This window comes from Leptodactylus fuscus, chromosome 9, assembly GCF_031893055.1.
Source record: "Leptodactylus fuscus isolate aLepFus1 chromosome 9, aLepFus1.hap2, whole genome shotgun sequence".
Lineage (NCBI taxonomy): Eukaryota > Metazoa > Chordata > Amphibia > Anura > Leptodactylidae > Leptodactylus > Leptodactylus fuscus.
The window spans coordinates 11989293-12015414 of NC_134273.1; the positions used below are offsets into that span (position 1 = coordinate 11989293).

At 43.4% G+C, this 26122-nt stretch overlaps 1 protein-coding gene across 1 annotated transcript in view; it reads left to right on the top strand.

Moving 5' to 3' along the window:
- Positions 1-26122, top strand: part of ST6GALNAC5 (ST6 N-acetylgalactosaminide alpha-2,6-sialyltransferase 5) — a 77815-nt gene that overhangs the window by 40158 nt on the left and 11535 nt on the right. The window contains exon 3 of the mRNA XM_075287805.1: positions 22689-23098. Coding sequence (XP_075143906.1) covers positions 22689-23098 — 410 coding nt within the window. The remainder of the gene's footprint in view (positions 1-22688; positions 23099-26122) is intronic.

Below are 26122 nucleotides of genomic sequence, written 5' to 3' on the forward strand. Positions count from 1 at the left end.
TACTGTGACATCACTGTGTGTATTATCTCTGTACTGTGACATCATTGTGTGTATTATCCTGTACTGTGACATCACTGTGTGTATTATCTCTGTACTGTGACATCATTGTGTGTATTATCCTATACTGTGACATCACTGTGTGTATTATCTCTGTACTGTGACATCACTGTGTGTATTATCTCTGTACTGTGACATCACTGTGTGTATTATCTCTGTACTGTGACATCACTGTGTGTATTATCTCTGTACTGTGACATCACTGTGTGTATTATCCTGTACTGTGACATCACTGTGTGTATTATCTCTGTACTGTGACATCACTGTGTGTATTATCCTGTACTGTGACATCACTGTGTGTATTATCCCTGTACTGTGACATCACTGTGTGTATTATCCCTGTACTGTGACATCACTGTGTGTATTATCTCTGTACTGTGACATCACTGTGTGTATTATCTCTGTACTGTGACATCACTGTGTGTATTATCCTGTACTGTGACATCACTGTGTATTACCCCTGTACTGTGACATCACTGTGTGTATTACCCCTGTACTGTGACATCACTTTGTGTATTATCCTGTACTGTGACATCACTGTGTGTATTATCTCTGTACTGTGACATCATTGTGTGTATTATCCTGTACTGTGACATCACTGTGTGTATTATCTCTGTACTGTGACATCATTGTGTGTATTATCCTGTACTGTGACATCACTGTGTGTATTATCTCTGTACTGTGACATCACTGTGTGTATTATCTCTGTACTGTGACATCACTGTGTGTATTATCCCTGTACTGTGACATCACTGTGTGTATTATCCTGTACTGTGACATCACTGTGTGTATTATCTCTGTACTGTGACATCACTGTGTGTATTATCCTGTACTGTGACATCACTGTGTGTATTATCCTGTACTGTGACATCACTGTGTGTATTATCTCTGTACTGTGACATCACTGTGTGTATTATCCCTGTACTGTGACATCACTGTGTGTATTATCTCTGTACTGTGACATCACTGTGTGTATTATCTCTGTACTGTGACATCATTGTGTGTATTATCCTGTACTGTGACATCACTGTGTGTATTATCCTGTACTGTGACATCACTGTGTGTATTATCCTGTACTGTGACATCACTGTGTGTATTATCTCTATACTGTGACATCACTGTGTATTACCCCTGTACTGTGACATCACTGTGTGTATTATCCTGTACTGTGACATCACTGTGTGTATTATCCCTGTACTGTGACATCACTGTGTGTATTATCCTGTACTGTGACATCAGTGTGTATTACCCCTGTACTGTGACATCACTGTGTGTATTATCCTGTACTGTGACATCATTGTGTGTATTACCCCTTTACTGTGACATCACTGTGTGTATTATCTCTGTACTGTGACATCACTGTGTGTATTATCCTGTACTGTGACATCACTGTGTGTATTATCCTGTACTGTGACATCACTGTGTGTATTATCTCTGTACTGTGACATCACTGTGTGTATTATCCTGTACTGTGACATCACTGTGTATTACCCCTGTACTGTGACATCACTGTGTGTATTACCCCTGTACTGTGACATCACTGTGTGTATTATCCTGTACTGTGACATCACTGTGTGTATTATCTCTGTACTGTGACATCACTGTGTGTATTATCTCTGTACTGTGACATCACTGTGTGTATTATACCTGTACTGTGACATCACTGTGTGTATTATACCTGTACTGTGACATCACTGTGTGTATTATCTCTGTACTGTGACATCACTGTGTGTATTGTCCTGTACTGTGACATCACTGTGTGTATTATCTCTGTACTGTGACATCACTGTGTGTATTATCTCTGTACTGTGACATCACTGTGTGTATTACCCCTGTACTGTGACATCACTGTGTGTATTATCCTGTACTGTGACATCACTGTGTGTATTATCTCTGTACTGTGACATCATTGTGTGTATTATCCTGTACTGTGACATCACTGTGTGTATTATCTCTGTACTGTGACATCACTGTGTGTATTATCCTGTACTGTGACATCACTGTGTGTATTATCTCTGTACTGTGACATCACTGTGTGTATTATCTCTGTACTGTGACATCACTGTGTGTATTATCCCTGTACTGTGACATCACTGTGTGTATTATCTCTGTACTGTGACATCACTGTGTGTATTATCCCTGTACTGTGACATCACTGTGTGTATTATCTCTGTACTGTGACATCACTGTGTGTATTATCCCTGTACTGTGACATCACTGTGTGTATTATCTCTGTACTGTGACATCACTGTGTGTATTATCTCTGTACTGTGACATCACTGTGTGTATTATCCTGTACTGTGACATCACTGTGTGTATTATCTCTGTACTGTGACATCACTGTGTGTATTATCTCTGTACTGTGACATCACTGTGTGTATTATCCTGTACTGTGACATCACTGTGTGTATTATCCCTGTACTGTGACATCACTGTGTGTATTATCCTGTACTGTGACATCAGTGTGTATTACCCCTGTACTGTGACATCACTGTGTGTATTATCCTGTACTGTGACATCACTGTGTGTATTATCTCTGTACTGTGACATCATTGTGTGTATTATCCTGTACTGTGACATCACTGTGTGTATTATCTCTGTACTGTGACATCATTGTGTGTATTATCCTGTACTGTGACATCACTGTGTGTATTATCTCTGTACTGTGACATCATTGTGTGTATTATCCTGTACTGTGACATCACTGTGTGTATTATCTCTGTACTGTGACATCACTGTGTGTATTATCTCTGTACTGTGACATCACTGTGTGTATTATCTCTGTACTGTGACATCACTGTGTGTATTATCCCTGTACTGTGACATCACTGTGTGTATTATCCTGTACTGTGACATCACTGTGTGTATTATCTCTGTACTGTGACATCACTGTGTGTATTATCCTGTACTGTGACATCACTGTGTGTATTATCCTGTACTGTGACATCACTGTGTGTATTATCTCTGTACTGTGACATCACTGTGTGTATTATCTCTGTACTGTGACATCACTGTGTGTATTATCCTGTACTGTGACATCACTGTGTGTATTATCTCTGTACTGTGACATCACTGTGTGTATTATCCTGTACTGTGACATCACTGTGTGTATTATCCCTGTACTGTGACATCACTGTGTGTATTATCCTGTACTGTGACATCACTGTGTGTATTATCCCTGTACTGTGACATCACTGTGTGTATTATCTCTGTACTGTGACATCACTGTGTGTATTATCTCTGTACTGTGACATCACTGTGTGTATTATCCTGTACTGTGACATCACTGTGTATTACCCCTGTACTGTGACATCACTGTGTGTATTACCCCTGTACTGTGACATCACTTTGTGTATTATCCTGTACTGTGACATCACTGTGTGTATTATCTCTGTACTGTGACATCATTGTGTGTATTATCCTGTACTGTGACATCACTGTGTGTATTATCTCTGTACTGTGACATCATTGTGTGTATTATCCTGTACTGTGACATCACTGTGTGTATTATCTCTGTACTGTGACATCACTGTGTGTATTATCTCTGTACTGTGACATCACTGTGTGTATTATCCCTGTACTGTGACATCACTGTGTGTATTATCCTGTACTGTGACATCACTGTGTGTATTATCTCTGTACTGTGACATCACTGTGTGTATTATCCTGTACTGTGACATCACTGTGTGTATTATCCTGTACTGTGACATCACTGTGTGTATTATCTCTGTACTGTGACATCACTGTGTGTATTATCCCTGTACTGTGACATCACTGTGTGTATTATCTCTGTACTGTGACATCACTGTGTGTATTATCTCTGTACTGTGACATCATTGTGTGTATTATCCTGTACTGTGACATCACTGTGTGTATTATCCTGTACTGTGACATCACTGTGTGTATTATCCTGTACTGTGACATCACTGTGTGTATTATCTCTATACTGTGACATCACTGTGTGTATTATCTCTGTACTGTGACATCACTGTGTGTATTATCTCTGTACTGTGACATCACTGTGTGTATTATCCTGTACTGTGACATCACTGTGTGTATTATCCCTGTACTGTGACATCACTGTATGTATTATCCTGTACTGTGACATCACTGTGTGTATTATCTCTGTATTGTGACATCACTGTGTGTATTATCCTGTACTGTGACATCACTGTGTGTATTATCTCTGTATTGTGACATCACTGTGTGTATTATCCTGTACTGTGACATCACTGTGTGTATTATCCCTGTACTGTGACATCACTGTGTGTATTATCCTGTACTGTGACATCACTGTGTATTACCCCTGTACTGTGACATCACTGTGTGTATTACCCCTGTACTGTGACATCACTTTGTGTATTATCCTGTACTGTGACATCACTGTGTGTATTATCTCTGTACTGTGACATCATTGTGTGTATTATCCTGTACTGTGACATCACTGTGTGTATTATCTCTGTACTGTGACATCATTGTGTGTATTATCCTGTACTGTGACATCACTGTGTGTATTATCTCTGTACTGTGACATCACTGTGTGTATTATCTCTGTACTGTGACATCACTGTGTGTATTATCCCTGTACTGTGACATCACTGTGTGTATTATCCTGTACTGTGACATCACTGTGTGTATTATCTCTGTACTGTGACATCACTGTGTGTATTATCCTGTACTGTGACATCACTGTGTGTATTATCCTGTACTGTGACATCACTGTGTGTATTATCTCTGTACTGTGACATCACTGTGTGTATTATCCCTGTACTGTGACATCACTGTGTGTATTATCTCTGTACTGTGACATCACTGTGTGTATTATCTCTGTACTGTGACATCATTGTGTGTATTATCCTGTACTGTGACATCACTGTGTGTATTATCCTGTACTGTGACATCACTGTGTGTATTATCCTGTACTGTGACATCACTGTGTGTATTATCTCTATACTGTGACATCACTGTGTGTATTATCTCTGTACTGTGACATCACTGTGTGTATTATCTCTGTACTGTGACATCACTGTGTGTATTATCCTGTACTGTGACATCACTGTGTGTATTATCCCTGTACTGTGACATCACTGTGTGTATTATCTCTATACTGTGACATCACTGTGTGTATTATCTCTGTACTGTGACATCACTGTGTGTATTATCTCTGTACTGTGACATCACTGTGTGTATTATCCTGTACTGTGACATCACTGTGTGTATTATCCTGTACTGTGACATCACTGTGTGTATTATCCCTGTACTGTGACATCACTGTGTGTATTATCTCTGTACTGTGACATCACTGTGTGTATTATCCTGTACTGTGACATCACTGTGTGTATTATCTCTGTACTGTGACATCACTGTGTGTATTATCCCTGTACTGTGACATCACTGTGTGTATTATCCCTGTACTGTGACATCACTGTGTGTATTATCTCTGTACTGTGACATCACTGTGTGTATTATCCCTGTACTGTGACATCACTGTGTGTATTATCCTGTACTGTGACATCACTGTGTGTATTATCTCTGTACTGTGACATCACTGTGTGTATTATCCTGTACTGTGACATCACTGTGTGTATTATCCTGTACTGTGACATCACTGTGTGTATTATCTCTGTACTGTGACATCACTGTTTGTATTATCTCTGTACTGTGACATCACTGTGTGTATTATCTCTGTACTGTGACATCACTGTGTGTATTATCCCTGTTCTGTGACATCACTGTGTGTATTATCCCTGTACTGTGACATCACTGTGTGTATTATCCCTGTACTGTGACATCGTTACAACCAATCCCATCCTTTTACCGATACAAGCTAAGGATCTAGCAGGGTTGTCACAGAGTTGTCAGATGTAGCAGAGTTGTGTTTTTCATCTGCTCCGTGTCGTGTGATTTTGCAGTGTGTTATCTGTGGTTTTCCATAGGATTGCAGGTAAATATTCCCCATTATCTGGATTATAGGAAGGTCCCCCCCCCAGGTTTATTAGCTACACTCACTATATAATGAACAGGAGCTTATCCATATGTTGTTGTCCGCCGTGGATTATCCGATGTTTAATAATCCATATGTCCGGCGCGGTTTGGTAACGCTTTATCTTCCTGTAAATGTTCGGCAGTAATATACAAACATATGAACACTTGTGATTGTGCCCAGAAAACTTCATTTCTCTGCATATTCCCATTTACTAATATGACTTGGAAAGGCCAAACTGCGAGCGGCGCGGCGATTCATCCAACAGAATAGTTCCGGTCAGTGGCCTAAATCCCGCATACATTTACATAAATTTACCAACTGTTAGCGTGACTCTGCTGAGCAATGCCTCGAAAAGCACCCAGGGTAGACTCATGCCCAGAAATGACATGGTAGGGCACTATAGGGCCGCGTCCTACGTCACTGGTTATAGGGCTGGGGCCAGCCGGGCGATGCAAGAGACGCTTCATGGACCTGGAACGTAAAATCCATCCCGTGCATGCGACACCGCAAGCGTGTATACAGTCAGAGGCGTAACTTGAAGCTTCCGGGTCCCCATTTAAAATAATACTGGTGTCCTATGTCTTATAGAGGCCTTTGGGCCCCCTGAGACTCCAGGGCCCGGTATCTCTGCACCCCCTATAACTACACCCCTATCGAGTTGATCCCTCTTATACCTTTGGTTTCCACCATTGTTATTCGCAGTGCAGCCTCCTCCATAGTCTCAGTATATTTGCGCATTAATATAGTTTGCGCTTTTGTATCCCATAAATTGCGATTTTTCGGCATCGGCAGAGTCGGCCGCGGTTGGTTCAGGTCACACACATATTAGAAAGCCTTTAGTACCAGCCATGACGGAGCGCGCCCTGTCCTAGAAACAGGCAACGTCTCCGAAATCTTCACTCACTCTCATAGTAAGTAACATCCTGAGCGTCAATGGGAAAACCAATATGGACGCCAATTGTCTTCACCAAGCTTTCTTGGCCTCCTGACCCACAAATCCGGCTCTTACATCTGCGATACGTTGTTAAACCTTCAGAAACGTGAATAAAGCAGAGTGACCCTGAAATTTTGGCCCTAGACCCTAAAGAATTGGGTATAGACATGAGGAACAAAGCGCCTCGGTCCCCGTCATTAGTTCCCGGGGGTAAATACAGCTCACAAACATGTCTGCTTACAATGTACGTAGGTGACGGGTCAATGGTAAATAAACGCATACATTATAATACACGACGCTGCGTTTTAGGCCCAGCGAGAGGTGTATATAAATGAGGCCGGAGAATACAACTCGAAACCTCTTTTTTTGGGCCTAAATTGTACCTCTCGGCAGGAGGCAGAAACTAATTTTCTTGTTTTCTTTCTTTAGATTTTAAGGATGAATGTAAGCGGTCATTTCGTTTTCGAAGAAATCCCGATAGAACGTTAACCCTGTAATGCTGGGTGGCGGATTTACTTCCTGCTCAGAGAACTTGGCCTATGTTATAGATGAGGAGTTCGGTCATACAATGTATTTATCCGGGTATCTAATGGGTTAACTTTATTTCTAGGCTGTTCTATCCCAGGACGCAGCTATACCTATAGAGATCTATGTAGGTGGAGAAGCTAGATAGTGCTAGAGATGGTCGAGGCTTACCCGTCAGCTCCTTGGGGATTTTGTCCAGACCTTGCTAGGTGACGCCATGATGGCAGCTGTCACCTACTTGTCTCCAGAGCACTCTAGGTCGCCCAATGCATACATTTTCCACAGGCCCTTTGGCTCTTTTTTGGGGTTCCAGCCCACCAACACTACAGCCATGATGTCCTTATTGTGGTCGGGTTATCTTCTCATACATGTAGTGTGTCCTCCTGATAACCAGCCATGATGTTCTTATTGTGGTCGGGTTATCTTCTCATACAAGTAGTGTCCTCCTGATAACCAGCCATGATGTCCTTATTGTGGTCAGGTTATCTTCTCATACATGTAGTGTGCTCCTGACAACCAGCCATGATGTCCTTATTGTGGTCAGGTTATCTTCTCATACATGTAGTGTCCTCCTGATAACCAGCCATGATGTCCTTATTGTGGTCGGGTTATCTTCTCATACATGTAGTGTCCTCCTGATAACCAGCCATGATGTCCTTATTGTGGTCGGGTTATCTTCTCATACATGTAGTGTCCTCCTGATAACCAGTCATGATGTCCTTATTGTGGTCAGGTTATCTTCTCATACATGTAGTGTCCTCCTGATAACCAGCCATGATGTCCTTATTGTGGTCGGGTTATCTTCTCATACATGTAGTGTCCTCCTGATAACCAGCCGTGATGTCCTTATTGTGGTCAGGTTATCTTCTCATACATGTAGTGTCCTCCTGATAACCAGCCGTGATATCCTTATTGTGGTCGGGTTATCTTCTCATACATGTAGTGTCCTCCTGATAACCAGCCATGATGTCCTTATTGTGGTCGGGTTATCTTCTCATACATGTAGTGTCCTCCTGATAACCAGCCATGATGTCCTTATTGTGGTCAGGTTATCTTCTCATACATGTAGTGTCCTCCTGATAACCAGCCATGATGTCCTTATTGTGGTCAGGTTATCTTCTCATACATGTAGTGTCCTCCTGATAACCAGCCATGATGTCCTTATTGTGGTCGGGTTATCTTCTCATACATGTAGTGTCCTCCTGATAACCAGCCATGATGTCCTTATTGTGGTCGGGTTATCTTCTCATACATGTAGTGTCCTCCTGATAACCAGCCATGATGTCCTTATTGTGGTCAGGTTATCTTCTCATACATGTTGTGTCGGGTTATCTTCTATAGCCTGGTAACCTGTGTGTACTCAAGGGACTCCCATTCTTGTTGCCCATTTTATTCCTTTAGGCCAGTGTATGTTGCCCGTTGAGTTTATGTTATATTATATACACTTACGATCACTCGGTTTAGCTTCTCTCCATGTAAAGCTCATCCATTCCCCCCTAGTCAAATAAATCAGGCCCTGGGCTACAGTTCTGTTCACATCTCCACTATGGCTTCTGTTTACGATGAAAGGTATCACAGTGCGCTGTATCTCCCACATGACCAATCTCATTGACCTATAATTGGGTCCATTGGGCTTCTGTTGACGTTTCTGCCGTCTTGACAACAACTTCAATTGAATCTCTGATAGACTGTTATAACCCAGGTGTGAATATAGCCTTAAGCTGGCCCTAGACAACTTTGTCCGACAATCCGTTAAATACTGGAAACATCCAAGATGCAAATTTTTGGCCAGACAAAAGTAAGACTGCTTGGGCCCCCCTGATGGGGTGTTGATGTCGATGGTGGGTTTGTATGAAGGATCACACCTGATCGAACAGCCGTCGAAAATCGGATGTCTATAAAGGGTTGTCGGATAATGGGGCGCCTGGTTCCCTTTAGGGGCTGAGCAATCTAATAGTTCAATTTGCACATCACCATGATGGAAACTGATTTGGTTTGCCTCTGACTTTTTGAAAGAAAAAAAGTTTGTGCTGCAAAATCTAAATTTACAACTCCAAATTCCCCCGTCAGCGCGTTTCACTGGCGTGCTCCTTTCCATTTAGCCAATAAGTCACACAAACCATTTTGCAATCCATGTATTGAGCCGGATGATTCCAGCCATCTCCGAGAACAATGTACAAATTGCAGGATCAAGGCGGCCCGTGCATATTCCTCCAGGCTTCATATCAATGAAAATAATTGTCTCTCTGTCATCCCGAACAGCGGCTTCCAATCTTTATATCTTCAAATGCAGAAGGCAATTGCTCTACATAACAGGATCATTGTGTGATCTGCAGGCTCGCCGTGTCACTCCGCCGCGCCACTCCGTCAGACCAAGTTTGTCTCTTGTGTCAGAAGCAGAAAAAGATTTGCCTGATGAGTTGAGTCGCAGTTCGCCGGCGTTTACGTGTTATTAGTTCATGACTCCTCTTGAAGAAATTGCTGCGCAAACATTTGTTACATAAATGTATTAAAATCTGCAAATCCATAGGCGGAAATTCAAGCTCCCGGGCCCCAGTCTGCAGGCGGCTGCTTATATAGCTTATAGATAGATAGATAGATAGATAGATAGATAGATAGATAGATAGATAGATAGGAGATAGATAGATAGGAGATAGATAGATAGGAGATAGATAGATAGGAGATAGATAGGAGATAGATATGAGATAGATAGATAGATAGATAGATAGATAGATAGATAGATAGGAGATAGATAGACAGATAATAGATAGGAAGGAGATAGATAGATAGATAGATAGATAGATAGGAGATAGATAGATAGATAGATAGATAGGCGATAGATAGATAGATAGATAGATAGATAGGAGATAGATAGATAGATAGGAGATAGATAGATAGATAGGAGATAGATAGATAGATAGATAGATAGATAGATAGATAGATAGGAGATAGATGATAGATAGATAGGAGATAGATAGACAGATAATAGATAGGAAGGAGATAGATAGATAGATAGATAGATAGATAGACAGATAATAGATAGGAGATAGATAGATAGGAGATAGATAGATTAGATAGGAGATACTATAGATAGGAGATATATAGATACTGTACATAGATTCATAGATAGATGGATATGAGATAGATTCCAGCCATCTCCGAGAACAATGTACAAAATGCAGGATCAAGACGGTTTGTGCATATTCCTTAAGGTTTCTTCTAAATGCCATTCCTAACCACAGTTCCAATCGTTCTAGAACTGCTGAGAATTTCATCTTTCATATGACACCAGAATCCCTGTTCTATGTTTTAGAATGCTCATAGTATAACTGGTTGAAGTGACCCCTAGCCTCAGCTTCCCTGCATTATACAAGAGTCTCCCTCTCTTTACTCCTTGTGACATATGAAAGGTGAGAGTCTCATGTTCCCTATGACACCAGATACAATGTTATAAGTTTTATAATGGCCAAGATATAGCTGTTGGAAGGGAACCCCGCCTCAACTTCCTTGTCCATATGCATGTACTCTAGTGACAAGCAGTGTACAGATTTTACTCCTCAATAGAGAATCAAGGGGAAAAAATAAAGAAATGCAGAAATTCATTAATGAAGTATATTACAAAATGTATCAATGACATAAATTCTAACAGAAAATGAGAAGTTTAGCTACACGTTACACCTCTGCTCCTTCTGGGCTTAGGAGTCCTACTTCGTAATTGACGGCTATCTCTGACACTTATACAGAGAAGGCAGTCAGTCACTGAGTCGGACCGCCCACTGGACTCCGAAACTCAGAAGGAGCGGAAATTTAGATAAATTGCAAGTTTTAGGGAATACTTTGCCACAAAACCATATATCAATCTGCCCAGATCCCCCTGCGCTATGATGTCTGCCACATACAATGTATTTTCTATGTAAAGGGTTCACCTTAGGTCTATATTTTTGCAGGGGATTCCTCCAGACACCACGCTACAAATTTTTTTTCCATCTCACATGTATTTGTATGTTTCATGTCTCTGCTAATGCAGAAATCAGGATATAAAGAGACTGTAGAATGGAAAGTGACATATACATTGGATCATTGGATAAATGCGCCCGAACAGACACAAAATCATTAACGCCTCGATCGGATTCTACAGGCAAGAGAACATTTGTCACAGTCTGAGGGGGATTAGGAAATGTTACTGTAGTGGACATCGGGACCCTCAGTGATTACGGCACAGGGTGGAGGAGCAGTCAACGAAGGGTCACGACAGGGGGTCCGGTTATGAAGAATATTTCAGATCCTTCGAGAAGTTATTGGATTGCTTTGATACGGTGGTGGACTGCAAGACAAGTGAAGACTCCAAAAATTTGCAAGGTGAACATTTTTTGGAATCTGTTATTGGAGCAGCCCATAAGGATTCCAGTCCACCAAAGTATTTATAGCAAACGTGGCCTTCAGAAAGGACCCGCACCACCATTTCTGACCCAAGATCTGCAGGGCCAAATGTATTTTGTAACACCAAGTGAGACTGGTATAAAGTGTAGGACTGGCCCACCAGAGTAAGGCTCTAACACAATAATGGTCCAGCAGAAGACACTTAAATTTGAAGAGTCCGTTGGTCTTTTCCCAGGTGTTGTTTAATGGTGGCCCCAAGGAACCTCAATCTGATGATGATCGTATAGATAGGTTGGAGAGGGGTAGATGATAAAGGAGCTTGAAAATAGTGTAGATTAGAAATGGACCTACCTGTATGGACTCGGGCAATCTACTATGTGACCAAACTTTTTGCAAGCCCCTTTTTTGAGATCTCACTTCCTCCTTATAAGGGACCATAGCCCATTATGGCATTTGCTCCATATCTATATGTCCTAATGTACAAAAAAAGCTTTTCTGCCTCCATGTGCCATTTATAATACTGGTATCTACTTGTGTTGCAAACATATTTTTGGGCCACTTTTGGGTGCAGGGTCGGGTACGACTACAGCCTGTGCACCCGCTATGGCTACACTCCTAAGTTGATTTGGGTAGGACCTTGAGCTGTATCCATATGCCCATGTTGTATCTCTTCCTCCCGATCCAGGTGCTCATATCCCCTGATTTCTCCGTCCAGACTGACAGCTGCTTTCACCCAGTTGTCTTCTCCAGCGACATGCCAGAGCTGAGTCTTCCAGTGATTATAATATAAGACGTGTAATCTGTAGGTAAATATCAGCCCTGGTAGGAGAGGCCGTTTAATTAAATCATGGCGGGTGAAGGGTGAAACGCGCCAGGACTATTGATTGATCAGTGAAATTTACACAATACAGGGAATCATAAAAGTAAAAATTGCAGCCTCTGAAATATGGATAGAAATGTCCACTGATATTCTTCCATCAGTAGCCGACATGAGCGACATCTCCAGAGTTTAATGTTCTCTAGGACTGAAATCAATCGACTGAATGTAAGAAAATCAGCAAAACAGAGACAGACGAAATGCAAGTGACGTAAGAGTGATGGTACCAGTTACTGAAAAATGTAGACTCGGAGAACGTGTGCAGGGCCAGTGCAAGAGATAAACGGGGGGCCCGGTTTTTATGTGACTCATGAATCTGAAGTCAGATCACTAGAGACATCTGCGCCAGACTATCTGGAGGAATCTAAGGCCGGACTCTGGAGCCATCTGAGGCACTCTGGAGACTTCTGGTCTAGGCAGTCTGGAAATATCCAAGGCGGACATTCTGGAGGTATCTGAGACACAAACTTTGGAAACATGTGAGACAGTCTAGAGCAGGGGTAGGGAACGTACGGCTCTCCAGCTGTTGCAAAACTACAACTCCCAGCATGCATACTGGCTCTGCTGTTCTGGGAACTCCCATGGAAGTGAATGGAGCATGCTGGGAATTGTAGTTTCACAGCAGCTGGAGAGCCAAAGGTTCCCTACCCCTGGTCTAGAGATATGTGAGGTAGGCACTCTTGGTACCTCTGATGTAGACATTCTGGGTACATCTGTGGTAAGCTCTCTAGTATTTTTGTTGCAGGAATTTGGGAAACATCTGAGTCAGGCACTCCGGACACATCTGAGGCTTCTGGAGATATCTGAAGAAGACATCTTGAATACATCATCTGGGAACATCTTAGACTCCCAGGAGACCTTTGTGGCGGACAATCTGTAGGCACTTAAGTTCCTGGCACTAACCTGGCAAGACTTTTCTTTGATGCCACACTTACTACAATGTCCACAAGTCAAGTGCAGAAGGAATCAACCAAACAGGTTGGGTTTTATGGACCATTTAGGCACTGAAGGAACGTCTTTGTTTGGGGCACATGCGCTTAAGCACCATTTGGGTCATCTGAGGTTGAGGATAGGTTCTATGGAGAAACCTGAGGATTAGACGCCCTCTGAGGTTGTGGATAGGTTCTATCGAGAAACCTCAGGATTAGGCACCAATTGGGTCATCTGAGGTTGAGGATAGGTTCTATGGAGAAACCTCAGGATTAGGTGCCAATTGGGTCATCTGAGGTTGAGGATAGGTTCTATGGAGAAACCTCAGGATTAGGCACCAATTGGGTCATCTGAGGTTGAGGATAGGTTCTATGGAGAAACCTCAGGATTAGGCACCAATTGGGTCATCTGAGGTTGAGGATAGGTTCTATGGAGAAACCTCAGGATTAGGTGCCAATTGGGTCATCTGAGGTTGAAGATAGGTTCTATGGAGAAACCTTGAGGATTAGACGTCAATTGGGTCATCTGAGGTTGAAGATAGGTTCTCCGGAGAAACCTGAGGATTAGACGCCATCTGAGGTTGAGGATAGGTTCTCCGGAGAAACCTGAGGATTAGACGCCATCTGAGGTTGAGGATAGGTTCTCCGGAGAAACCTGAGGAATAGGCGCCAACTGGGTCATCTGAGGTTGAGCCAATGATGGGACGTGTGGGGTGGCCCTTAGAGGACGTCTTAGAACATCTTTCTTGAATTTGGAGACAAACCATTGTCTAGCACCCGTCTTCTGTGATGTGAAGGTTCCGGGATCATCACCCAGATACAGATAACAGATATTTAATTGCCGGCGTCTGATTGCTGAGACTTGTACGATCACCAGTCAGAGTGCGAGGGGGTAAGATGGCGAGGTGACACATCGCCAGCAATCATTGTTTAGGGTATAATGAATATCTAGAACTAATTAAAGGACTTTACGACTACAGCTGATAAATTCATATTTTTCTCTTCGTTTCGTATTCCGCAGCCCCGGTTACCATGACAACCCGGCTTTGTTTCAGGAAAGTCTCTGTTGAGATAGCAGCCTGCTTAATAATCCCCCCTGGCATCCTGTGGAATAACATAGTTACTACCCCATCCACATTCACATCACACAGTCCTAGTTGTTACCACTCGTGACACATGCGGTTTGCTACGAGATGGATCGTTAAATTACCGATGGAGTGTCTGTCTCTTGTATGTAGCCGCCGCCTCTCTGTAGAACCACAGGTTTTTATACAAAAAGGAAATTTTAGATTTTATAAATTGTTATATTAACCTCTTGCCGCCTTAAAGGGGTCGTACCGGGTAAAGGAATATAATGACTTTTTTCCCAAAACAGCACCACGCCCGTCTACAGGTTGTATGCGATATTACAGCTCAGCCCTATTCTTCATATCAGGTACAATCCATGGACACGCCTGACTTTACACTACACTCTATAGTATTGGTTATAGTATTTTGTCTGCAGCTCCTATGCAGAGAGAAGTGTTTCCATGATAACAGACTACAAAGTAACCTTATGTAGTCAGATACACTCCATTCTACATGTTCCTGCACACAAGTAGGGGACACATGGACGGGAGTAAAATGATCAGACTACATAGAGGTTAAAGCTAACTCTGCGACCATGTTAGACGTCCCCGGGTGTATATACTGTAACTTAGACGCCTGACTTTTAAGGCCATTTCAGAATGACAATTTTATTTTAACCGTTTGCCTCATTATTCAATTAAGTCCACGACGGTCGACTCGGAGGGAAACAATAGAAAGTCGATTCAGATTGATTTCATTTCACTTGCAATTTGCTATCCCACTTCGGTGCAGACAAAAACATAGGTTAGGACGGGTGCCAGCCACATTGTGGGCACCGTGCGGGACCGCGCACTCTGCAGAGCGATCGATACAGAGATGTGCGATTAGATGCCAGTCCATTATTTGTTGGAGTTTTGTTCTCAATCCAAGGAACATGTTCGGCGATTTGTTTGGCCGTTGCTGCCGCTACGAGTTTAATTCCCCTGATGTTGCCCTTATTTTTTTTTTTTTGCAAATAATTCAGGACCCCTTTAAGTCCTAGAGTTATTCACTTTCCATTATATGATCTGCTGCGGAGCCAAACACTATGAAATGACTAAAGCCATCATTAAATGAAGTTGATATTTTACTTAAAGGGAATGTCCACCATATAACACCATTTTGTATTTAGCCCCAGCATCCTGTGGTGAGTAATTTGTTAATATATCTTATAGTGGTCATGCTCGGTATTTGTAATGCCTTGTATAGAAATAGAGGCAAATTATAACATTCTCTGTGCCTGCAGCAGCCACCAGGGGGCACTTAGGAGGTTACTGCATACTGTTTTACATGCTCCCCCTAGTGGTGGCCTTAGCCATTGCTCCACAAATTCCAGACTTTGGACTGTCATAGTTTTATAGGAAATATCTTAAAGGGGTGAGTCTAGATGTTACATAATCTGGATTTAGTGACACTACATCCCAACAAATCAATGCTAAGTCATGGGACAGTTTAAGCCGTGCCTTGTTTAGTCTGAAAACAGCAATTGCCTGTTTCTATACTCCTGCCATCTCAGATATTCCAATCTCAGCTATGAAAGGCTCCCCTTTAAAGAGTACCAAATCCCTGGCTTTCAGTGGACACAGTGTAATACCTTATATCTCCAGTGGTGGCACTGCAGGGAAATTGAACACTTCCTCCTAGGAATGCCCATAGATTACAGTTGGTCGCTGATGATTCCAACAAGGAATCCTATGTTATAGGATCAGTTTATAGTCAAGAAACCCTTCTAACAAGTAGGGAGTGTCCATAGCAGAGGACCCCTTTAAGTTAACATAACCATGGACAACCCCTTTAATCGCATCACTAGTTCCAGTTAAAGCCAGACTGACTTATTTGCGTCTTCAGTCTACAGATAAATGGCGGCCTGGGCTTCTTCGGAACACTTCTAAGAGGAGCCAAAGTGAAATAGAGTTGAGTATTTATCGATTTGTCCGTTTCCTCGGAGGGAAGTTATATTGGATTGAAACCATTGCAAACATTTAGCCCAATAAAAGCTGGAAATTAGATCTTCTCTTGAGCGTGGCCGGCAGTGACAGAGGAGCAGAGATCATGGCACTCGCCATTCGGCTTTATTGGTCTTTTGCAGGAGGCCTGATGAGCGGTCAGAGGTCCGGGCGAGAGGTCCTTCTCTTCCTTTGCTGCATCCGATAAACCAAGCTGTGCTTAACCCAAGCGTTGCAGCTCATGGAGCCCCCCTCCACCTTTTATGGACCCCCTGGAAATCCGTCATAATGACCTATCTGTCTACATTAGCAGCGCGGTTCACCTTGCCCTCACGCATTTCTCTCCGCTGATTGCTTCTGTTGGTTTGACCATTACTCTGGTTGATAGCTTCGGGTTGTCTTTGTATCCTAACTCCCACTCCAATAAGGCCGTGATTGATACTGATCTTTCTCGGCGGACACTTTTATTGGGAGAGGAACAGAACTGGCTCAGTAAATCTGAGGTTTATAGGTGCTTACGGTTTACAGGTCTGTCATACATCTATTGTAGGGGATGTGGAAGGGAAGGTCGTTACCCTACAATCAACACTATTATGGAGGGGAAGACGATACAATGGCCACCGCTGCTGGAATCCCAGGGAGGGTCAATCGATGTCCCCGGATGGTGGCGCAGCCTATTAGGAAGGTTTATACTGCTCTTGTGCTGACACAGTCGGGAATTAGGACGGACAACAAAGCTGGAAATGACAGAACGATGGACGTCAATTAACGGAAGACAAATTGTCCCCATGTCTAGAATGGACTTTGATTCATAACCTATATACCTTAGTCTGCTGCACGGCACCAAGACGTATTTTACAAGGAATGGGTCGCCAATTTTATAATTTGTTTATTAGAAACCGAATTGGTGAAATTGTAATTTTTTTATAATCCGGTTTTAATTTCCGATTTGTAGATTTTTTTGAAATTGCTATCTGTATATCATCATGGGGGCGGACATCTGGTATGAGCTTCTTCTCTGCCTTGTTTAAAGAAGACCTTTCACCACCTCCAAGAGGTCCAGTTCACCATCTAATAGTAATATGGCACAGTTGGATTTTTTTTCTCTAGCCCCCACCACTCCTGAGTAATCAATGCTGTTAGTTTTGGTGCCTTATATGGTATTCCAGTTGTGTACTGTCGGTGTCAGGCAGGAGCAGACAAGGGGTGGGATTCTGAGCTCTGACACTGGCTGCCTCTGATTGCAGCTCTGAGTCACGCCCCCTGCCTGACACCGCCCACCTGACATTACAGAGCTTAGATAACCTATCAGGCACCAAAACTAACTGCACTTGTTGCTCAGCAATGGTGGAGGCTACAGAGAAAATTCCAACTGTGCCAGAATATGTGCAGCAACTTCAATTAACAGATGCTTGAAGATCTTGAATTGGTGGAGGTTGTGAATGGTTCTCTTTAACTGCATAGTCATGGCCATGGGCAGGAATAGTCTGGAGTCAACTCATTGAGGTCTAGAAGCCTATGAATTTTCTAGACATGGAAGGAAGGAGATAAGCTGTGATATCATCTATTGTCATTACAGGTTTTGCTTTTAGAGGTGTTCTCTTCTATTGTAATCCTGTCTCTGAATACTGCATAGAAAACCCCTACAGACTTCCCAAGTTTCAGACTATGGTTAGAAACAGCGTCCAGAGTGAATGTTGCATAAAAATTTCTGTGATTTCTTTACGGGCACAGTCTCTTTGTGTTTGTATGTCATGCAGAGTTACTGTTCAATTGGCTAGTAGACTGTATTCTGCATCCACAATAAAAGGCGTATATCTTTGGAATAGCTGAACGGATTTGGATAAGACACCAAAATGCTTAGGATGACAGCACCTACGTCATTGGGCTATTCAGTCCTGGTGACAGGGTCTACCTAAATGCTACAATACCAGACATATGCATGGACGGGAGTGACGCTGCACATAGAGATGAGCTAATCGGATGTATTGTTGGTCCAGTTGTTGGGACTGCCACTGAATCTGACTCGCTTGGCTGTTTCTGTGTTCAGAATATATTGGTAAGCCCAATATAGTCTCTCAACCGAGGACGGCCGTTTCAATGTTATTGCATCTCGTCAGCCCGGTGTAGAGAAAACTAACCTGGTAGAGGTGAGAGGCTTAGACAGCGTAAGGGGGGTATCGTCACTCCTTGGGGAGAGACCACCATATAGGTGTGTGGAGACTTATTAAGCCTTTAGCACTCCACTTTGCAAGGGACTATGCAGGTTAGTCTTCTCTACACCGGGCTGACGAGATGCAATAACGACGAAACGGCCGTCCTTGGTTGAGAGACTATACCTGGTAATAATCCCAGCATCATTGCAAAACAAAGGCCTCTTGGAAGGTTGAGCATGATGTTAAAGGGAGCAAACCTTTATTGGGTTATTTCACTGGAATTCTCTCTTCCTATTTACATCAGGGAAGACAGGCTTGCACATTCCAGTGAGCGCCCTCTATTGGTTTGCAACACTGAGGCACCTGACTTCCTAATTACATCATGGAAGACAGATTTGCATATTCTTCCCATAGACTTCTTCCTTGGTCAGGTTCGAACTTAGGACTCCAGTGCTAACCACTGAGCCACTGCATTGAATATATCTTCTTAAATATCTCCCAGTTACTTCTTTCTTTTCCACCTTTTCCCTACAATTTTCTCATCTTGTGGCCCCTTCAACAAACCCATCCCCCCTGCTTTCCACATGACAGCGCCTGCTGGTGCCCTCCTAACTATAGGTGCCCCTAACAGTATAGTGCCAACCAAGCAGAGATAACAAAAACCAGAGGGATCCCTTAGGCCACATTCACACTAGCCATTTTGTGCCATGTTCTTCGTCTTGTATTTTACCATAAATTTACCGTTCCGTGATTTTTTCTTGATTTTTTTTATTTTAGGCAAAAATTTCTTTATTCTTTGAAGTTTCGCATCTTCTTGACTCGACAACAAATAAAACTGAGCGTCTCTCTCGGAGTTGTGCGCGTCTGTTCATTAGGGAAGATGTCAAGAGTCTTTTCTGCAAATGAAAATGCTGAGCGGCGTCTGTGTAAGATGCTGATTGCGGCGGCTCCGACAGAAGTAAAGAAAATGTTTTAATTGCAGGATATTCTTAAAGACGGCAGAAACGACTTGAAAGTGACATTTTTGTGAGAGCGGAGACGTCGGGTATAATTGAGCTCTCTATAGATTTATGGGGCTTCTTGGCTTTTTCTTAAAAGCTTATTATTTTTGGCTTCTACTCGGCGGCGAATTAGGAAGACGGATTGTTGACTGTGTATACAGAAGCAGACGTGTCTGACATGTATGTGCGGGATATACATGCGTAACTGATGGGGTAAACCAGTGACACGTCTTGTAAGGCACCATGCATATGACCGGATTCAGGTGTTAGCCATTGTTACAGATAACATACGGACCCATTCATTTCACTGGCTCCATGCAGATGGCCATATATTCTCTGCGGGTCCGTGATGGGGTCATGGTACCAAGTGACAACAATGGAGGAATTCCTATAGTTTTTGCAACTATGGCCCTATTCTATGGATGGGGCTTTTGTAAAGTACACATTGTACATGGGCGCCATCCGTGTTCTGTCCGTTCATTTTTCATAGACCCTAGTGGGGTGCATGGCATCTGTCAGGGGTCATTGACTGGAGTTGATTTGTTGGGAACGGGAAAAATGAGCAAGTTTAGCAAGTCCTCGAGCACATGTGGTTTTATATATCGCTAGAAAGCCAACAGTGCACTAAATTCAGCGCCTTGTTATGTGCCCCGGGGCTGGAGATATTGGTGCCATTACTGATATCGCTTCACTGTCAGAAGGGCGTTCCTGACAGTGTAGCCGGGCTGTGAGGACCGCCCCTCCTGACAGTACTCATCCATAGCCCTGTACTGCCAGAGGGCACGTTACCGCCCAGCCATGATGCTAAGATGTGAAGAACGCCCCCAGTACTAGTCTATGGACAAGTACAACCAGGAGGAGGGGGGTGTTCCCTTTTAGTGTATAATCTCCAATTGGGTGGTAACACTATGGTTTCTCTGGGGCGGGGTCTCCGTGCTGTAATGTTACCACCCACTTGGCCAGTAGACTTTACATTGCATCAACACTAAAGGGCTTATATCTTTGGAATGGATGAACAGATCTGGATAAACAAAGCACCAACCTGCTCAGGGTGGCAACGCCGATCAGATGATGGAGGTCACTGAGCCTTCAGACCTGCTGACAGGTCCTCTTTAAAATGACTGCTTAGTTATGAGTGTCCATATAAAAATGGGTAATGTGTTGTACGTTCTTGTACTCCCGTCGTTGCTTTATCGCTTACATTAAGGCATATTTAAGACTCTATGTTCCCATCTGCATCTTATTTGTCAGGTTGAATATGTGGTAGTATTCTTCACATCAAAATGGTGGACACCATGATGAACCTTATTATTGTGTTATATAGTGGGCGCCATTTTAATGGAAACCACAGTGCAGATCTATCTGTCTATCGACTGTGGTTTCCATTACAATGGCAACCAAGATATAACACAGTAATGGGGTTCATCCTCATTGTGGTGTCCATCATTTTGATATAAAGAATTTGGGGTCCTGCTGTGTGCGCTAACCAATCAGATATGCCCCTGTTGCTCCCCTAATGCATGTGCTGGGTCACTTTTACATCCTCCTGCAGCTTCCCTCTCTCCCGCAGCTTCCCTGTCTCCCGCAGCTTCCCATTCTCCCGCAGCTTCCCTGTCTCCCGCAGCTTCCCTGTCTCCCGCAGCTTCCCTGTCTCCCGCAGCTTCCCTGTCTCCCGCAGCTTCCCTGTCTCCCGCAGCTTCCCATTCTCCTGCAGCTTCCCTTTCTCCCCTGCAGCTTCCCTCTCTCCCGTAGCTTCCCGTTCTCCTGCAGCTACCCTTTCTCCCGCAGCTTCCCTCTCTCCCGCAGCTTCCCTCTCTCCTGCAGCTTCCCATTCTCCTGCAGCTTCCCGCTCTCCTGCAGCTTCCCCCTCTCCTGCAGCTTCCCTCTCTCCTGCAGCTTCCCTCTCTCCTGCAGCTTCCCTCTCTCCTGCAGCTTCCCTTTCTCCTGCAGCTTCCCTCTCTCCTGCAGCTTCCCTCTCCCCCTGCAGCTTCCCTCTCTCCTGCAGCTTCCCTTTCCCCTGCAGCTTCCCTCTCCCCCTGCAGCTTCCCGTTCTCCTGCAGCTTCCCTTTCTCCTGCAGCTTCCCTTTCTCCTGCAGCTTCCCTGTCTGCTTCCTGTTCTCCCGCAGCTTCCCTCTCTCTTGCAGCTTCCCTGTCTGCTTCCCGTTCTCCCGCAGCTTCCCTCTCTCTTGCAGCTTCCCGTTCTCCTGCAGCTTCCCTTTCTCCTGCAGCTTCCCTGTCTGCTTCCCTCTCTCTTGCAGCTTCCCGTTCTCCTGCAGCTTCCCTCTCTCCTGCAGCTTCCCTGTCTGCTTCCCTTTCTCCCGCAGCTTCCCTCTGTCTTGCAGCTTCCCTCTCTCCTGCAGCTTCTTTTTCTCCTGCAGCTTCCCTCTCTCCTGCAGCTTCCCTCTCTCCCGCGTACTATTTACAGTTCATACTAAAGTAAAGCACCGGTCTCTGCACCCGATCCCCTTCCATTCCAATATGTGTATGAGCGCCCTCTAGTGTTTGCCACCTAATCCGATATCCCATATCTAGACTCCTCTGGAGATAAACGACTGTTCACTTTAGTTTTATGAACCATTTGCCCGGAGCAGTCTATTATTTAATCATATTTATAGCCATTTCTGTGTATTTTCAGGGTATTAACCTGCCTTCCAGATGTCTATGGTGAAGCGGCCTTTAGGGACATTTGTCTGTTTAGGAGAATATAAAGCGCGGTGATATACGAGCGCTTACCTTGTGATTTTATGGTTTGCTATATGATTTCACTGCTGCAAATATTTCTTTCCACAGCCCCTGAAAATGCACTGCAAGAGTTGCGCTCTAGTCACCAGCTCGGGACACCTGCTCGGCAGTAAACTGGGTAATAAGATTGACCAGACGGAGTGTGTAATACGTATGAATGATGCTCCCACGCGGGGCTACGGACAGGATGTTGGCAACAAGACCAGCCTGCGAGTGATCGCACACTCCAGTATACAACGGATACTCCGAAACCGCAATGAACTTCTGAACATGAGCCAAGGTACCGTCTTCATATTCTGGGGTCCCAGCAGCTACATGAGAAGAGACGGCAAAGGCTTAGTTTACAACAATCTGCAGCTCATAAACAAGATACTACCTCGACTCAAAGTCCACATCATAACCCGCCACAAGATGCTGCAGTTTGACGAACTCTTTAAGAAGGAGACGGGAAAAGACAGGTAGGAAATTTTTGGAAAAAATGTCAATTAAACTATATGGATGTGGATCAAATTTTTTGGCAACTATGAAGTATATTGATATCCTAAAGTGAGATTCCCAGACACAAGGCCGTTCTATTTCAAGAACAGCACCACTCCTGTCCACAGGTTGGGTCTGGTATTGCACCGCAGCTGCCTTGAGGTCAGTGAGGCTCAGCTTCAATATCATATGTAAGCTCTGGATATATGTGAAGCTGTGCTGCAATACCATACACAACCACTATACAATGTATGGCGCTGTACTTGGTAGGTAGTAAAGAGGTTGCCACAATCGATGTTAGGATCAATGCACACAGAATTTTTTGGCGCAGAATCCATGCAGAAAAAAAGCCTCCCATTGACTTTCCTGCACAGTTTCCGTGTCAGAATCAGCGCCCAAAAAATCAGCGTGCATTGACCCTTATAGTCCTGGACAAACCCTTTTATTGGTTAAGAGAAACCTATCCATTTGTGTCATAACCAAGATCATCCTGCTCCGTGAGCCTGGGGCGATTGTAGGACTCTCGGTGATCGCTGACCTTCACGCTTGGGTGTTACTTCCAACTAAGAGCAGTCAAGGTGCCGAGAACCTCCAGACACCACAGGGTTAAACAGTCCAAGGCGAGGACTATCAGTGTGTATGGGATACTGTAAGGTGATGATATTGTGCTGTACGACATTGGTTATTCCAGAACAATTTTACTTGTCAGATAAATGGATAATTGATAATGAGCAACAGAACGAAACGAGGCGCGAATCATCTGAACCGTGTCCCAGCTCTTCACCCATCACTAACCATGGAGCGCAGATTTCTGAAATTTTTTTTTATTTTGGATTTATGTTGTGTCTCAACTCACATTAATATTCAAGGAGAATTCAGGAGGCAGCACTTTAATTATTGATCCAAAATGGAGATGGATGTATAGGAAACTGTAAGGGAGCGAGACATGAATAACATTCCCCGGATTATTAGGATGGACGCTTGGTTTATGTCAAATATACAGTAAGTTATAGTGAAGGCAGAAGGAGACATTGTACAGGGATAATACACACAGTGATGTCACAGTACAGGGATAATACACACAGTGATGTCACAGTACAGGATAATACACACAGTGATGTCACAGTACAGGGATAATACACACAGTGATGTCACAGTACAGAGATAGTACACACAGTGATGTCACAGTACAGGATAATACACACAGTGATGTCACAGTACAGGGATAATACACACAGTGATGTCACAGTACAGGGATAATACACACAGTGATGTCACAGTACAGGGATAATACACACAGTGATGTCACAGTACAGGATAATACACACAGTGATGTCACAGTACAGGGATAATACACACAGTGATGTCACAGTACAGGATAATACACACAGTGATGTCACAGTACAGAGATAATACATACAGTGATGTCACAGTACAGGGATAATACACACAGTGATGTCACAGTACAGGATAACACACACAGTGATGTCACAGTACAGAGATAATACACACAGTGATGTCACAGTACAGGATAATACACACAGTGATGTCACAGTACAGGATAATACACACAGTGATGTCACAGTACAGGGATAATACACACAGTGATGTCACAGTACAGGGATAATACACACAGTGATGTCACAGTACAGGATAATACAGTGATGTCACAATACAGGGATAACACACACAGTGATGTCACAGTACAGGGATAATACACACAGTGATGTCACAGTACAGGGATAATACACACAGTGATGTCACAGTACAGGATAATACAGTGATGTCACAGTACAGGGATAATACACACAGTGATGTCACAGTACAGGGATAATACACACAGTGATGTCACAGTACAGGGATAATACACACAGTGATGTCACAGTACAGGGATAATACACACAGTGATGTCACAGTACAGGGATAATACACACAGTGATGTCACAGTACAGGATAATACACACAGTGATGTCACAGTACAGGATAATACACACAGTGATGTCACAGTACAGGGATAATACACACAGTGATGTCACAGTACAGAGATAATACACACAGTGATGTCACAGTACAGGGATAATACACACAGTGATGTCACAGTACAGAGATAATACACACAGTGATGTCACAGTACAGGATAATACACACAGTGATGTCACAGTACAGAGATAATACACACAGTGATGTCACAGTACAGGGATAATACACACAGTGATGTCACAGTACAGGATAATACACACAGTGATGTCACAGTACAGGATAATACACACAGTGATGTCACAGTACAGGATAATACACACAGTGATGTCACAGTACAGGTAACACATAATGATGTCACATGCAGGTATAACTATGGGGATCACTCTCTTTCATAATGATTGCTAACCGCACCAGGGCAGAGTGTCAGGGAGCCCCTTAAATAATTGTGCCCTATATACCGTAACTGATACCCTGGTATTTGCACTCACCTGTAGGGCTGTCTCAGCTGTACAGGGCAGTATTATATATTTCTGTGTCTCTGTACATACGATATCTTTATTGACCAGTAGAATTACATTTGCAGCTTTCAGAGCTCAGAGGCTCCATCTTCAGACGTCTACAAGTGAATGACTGAGGATTCTCCACTATCAGGATGCTACATATAGGCAGCTCATGGGGTGATATGATAGTGAGATAAAGTAGGGTACAAAGCTGAGGTTATTGGGGTGCGGAGTTGGGGAGGGGGTAGTCATCTGCCATTAATATGATGGAGGGAGCTGAATTGTGTCCATATAAGGGCTCAGATATGCAGGAGTTAGACTCCGTCCTTTTATCAATGGTCTGAATATTATCATCTGCTTGAATTCTTATTCTTCGTCATTCTTGAAGAGACTACAATCCCCCCCCCCCCAACTCCTCACCCCTATAACCTGACTACTTTATCTCACTAACCTACCAGCTCATGACCTCATTGCCCTTGTGTAGCATCTTACCAGTGTTCTGTTTTATTAAGTCTGAAGAAGGAG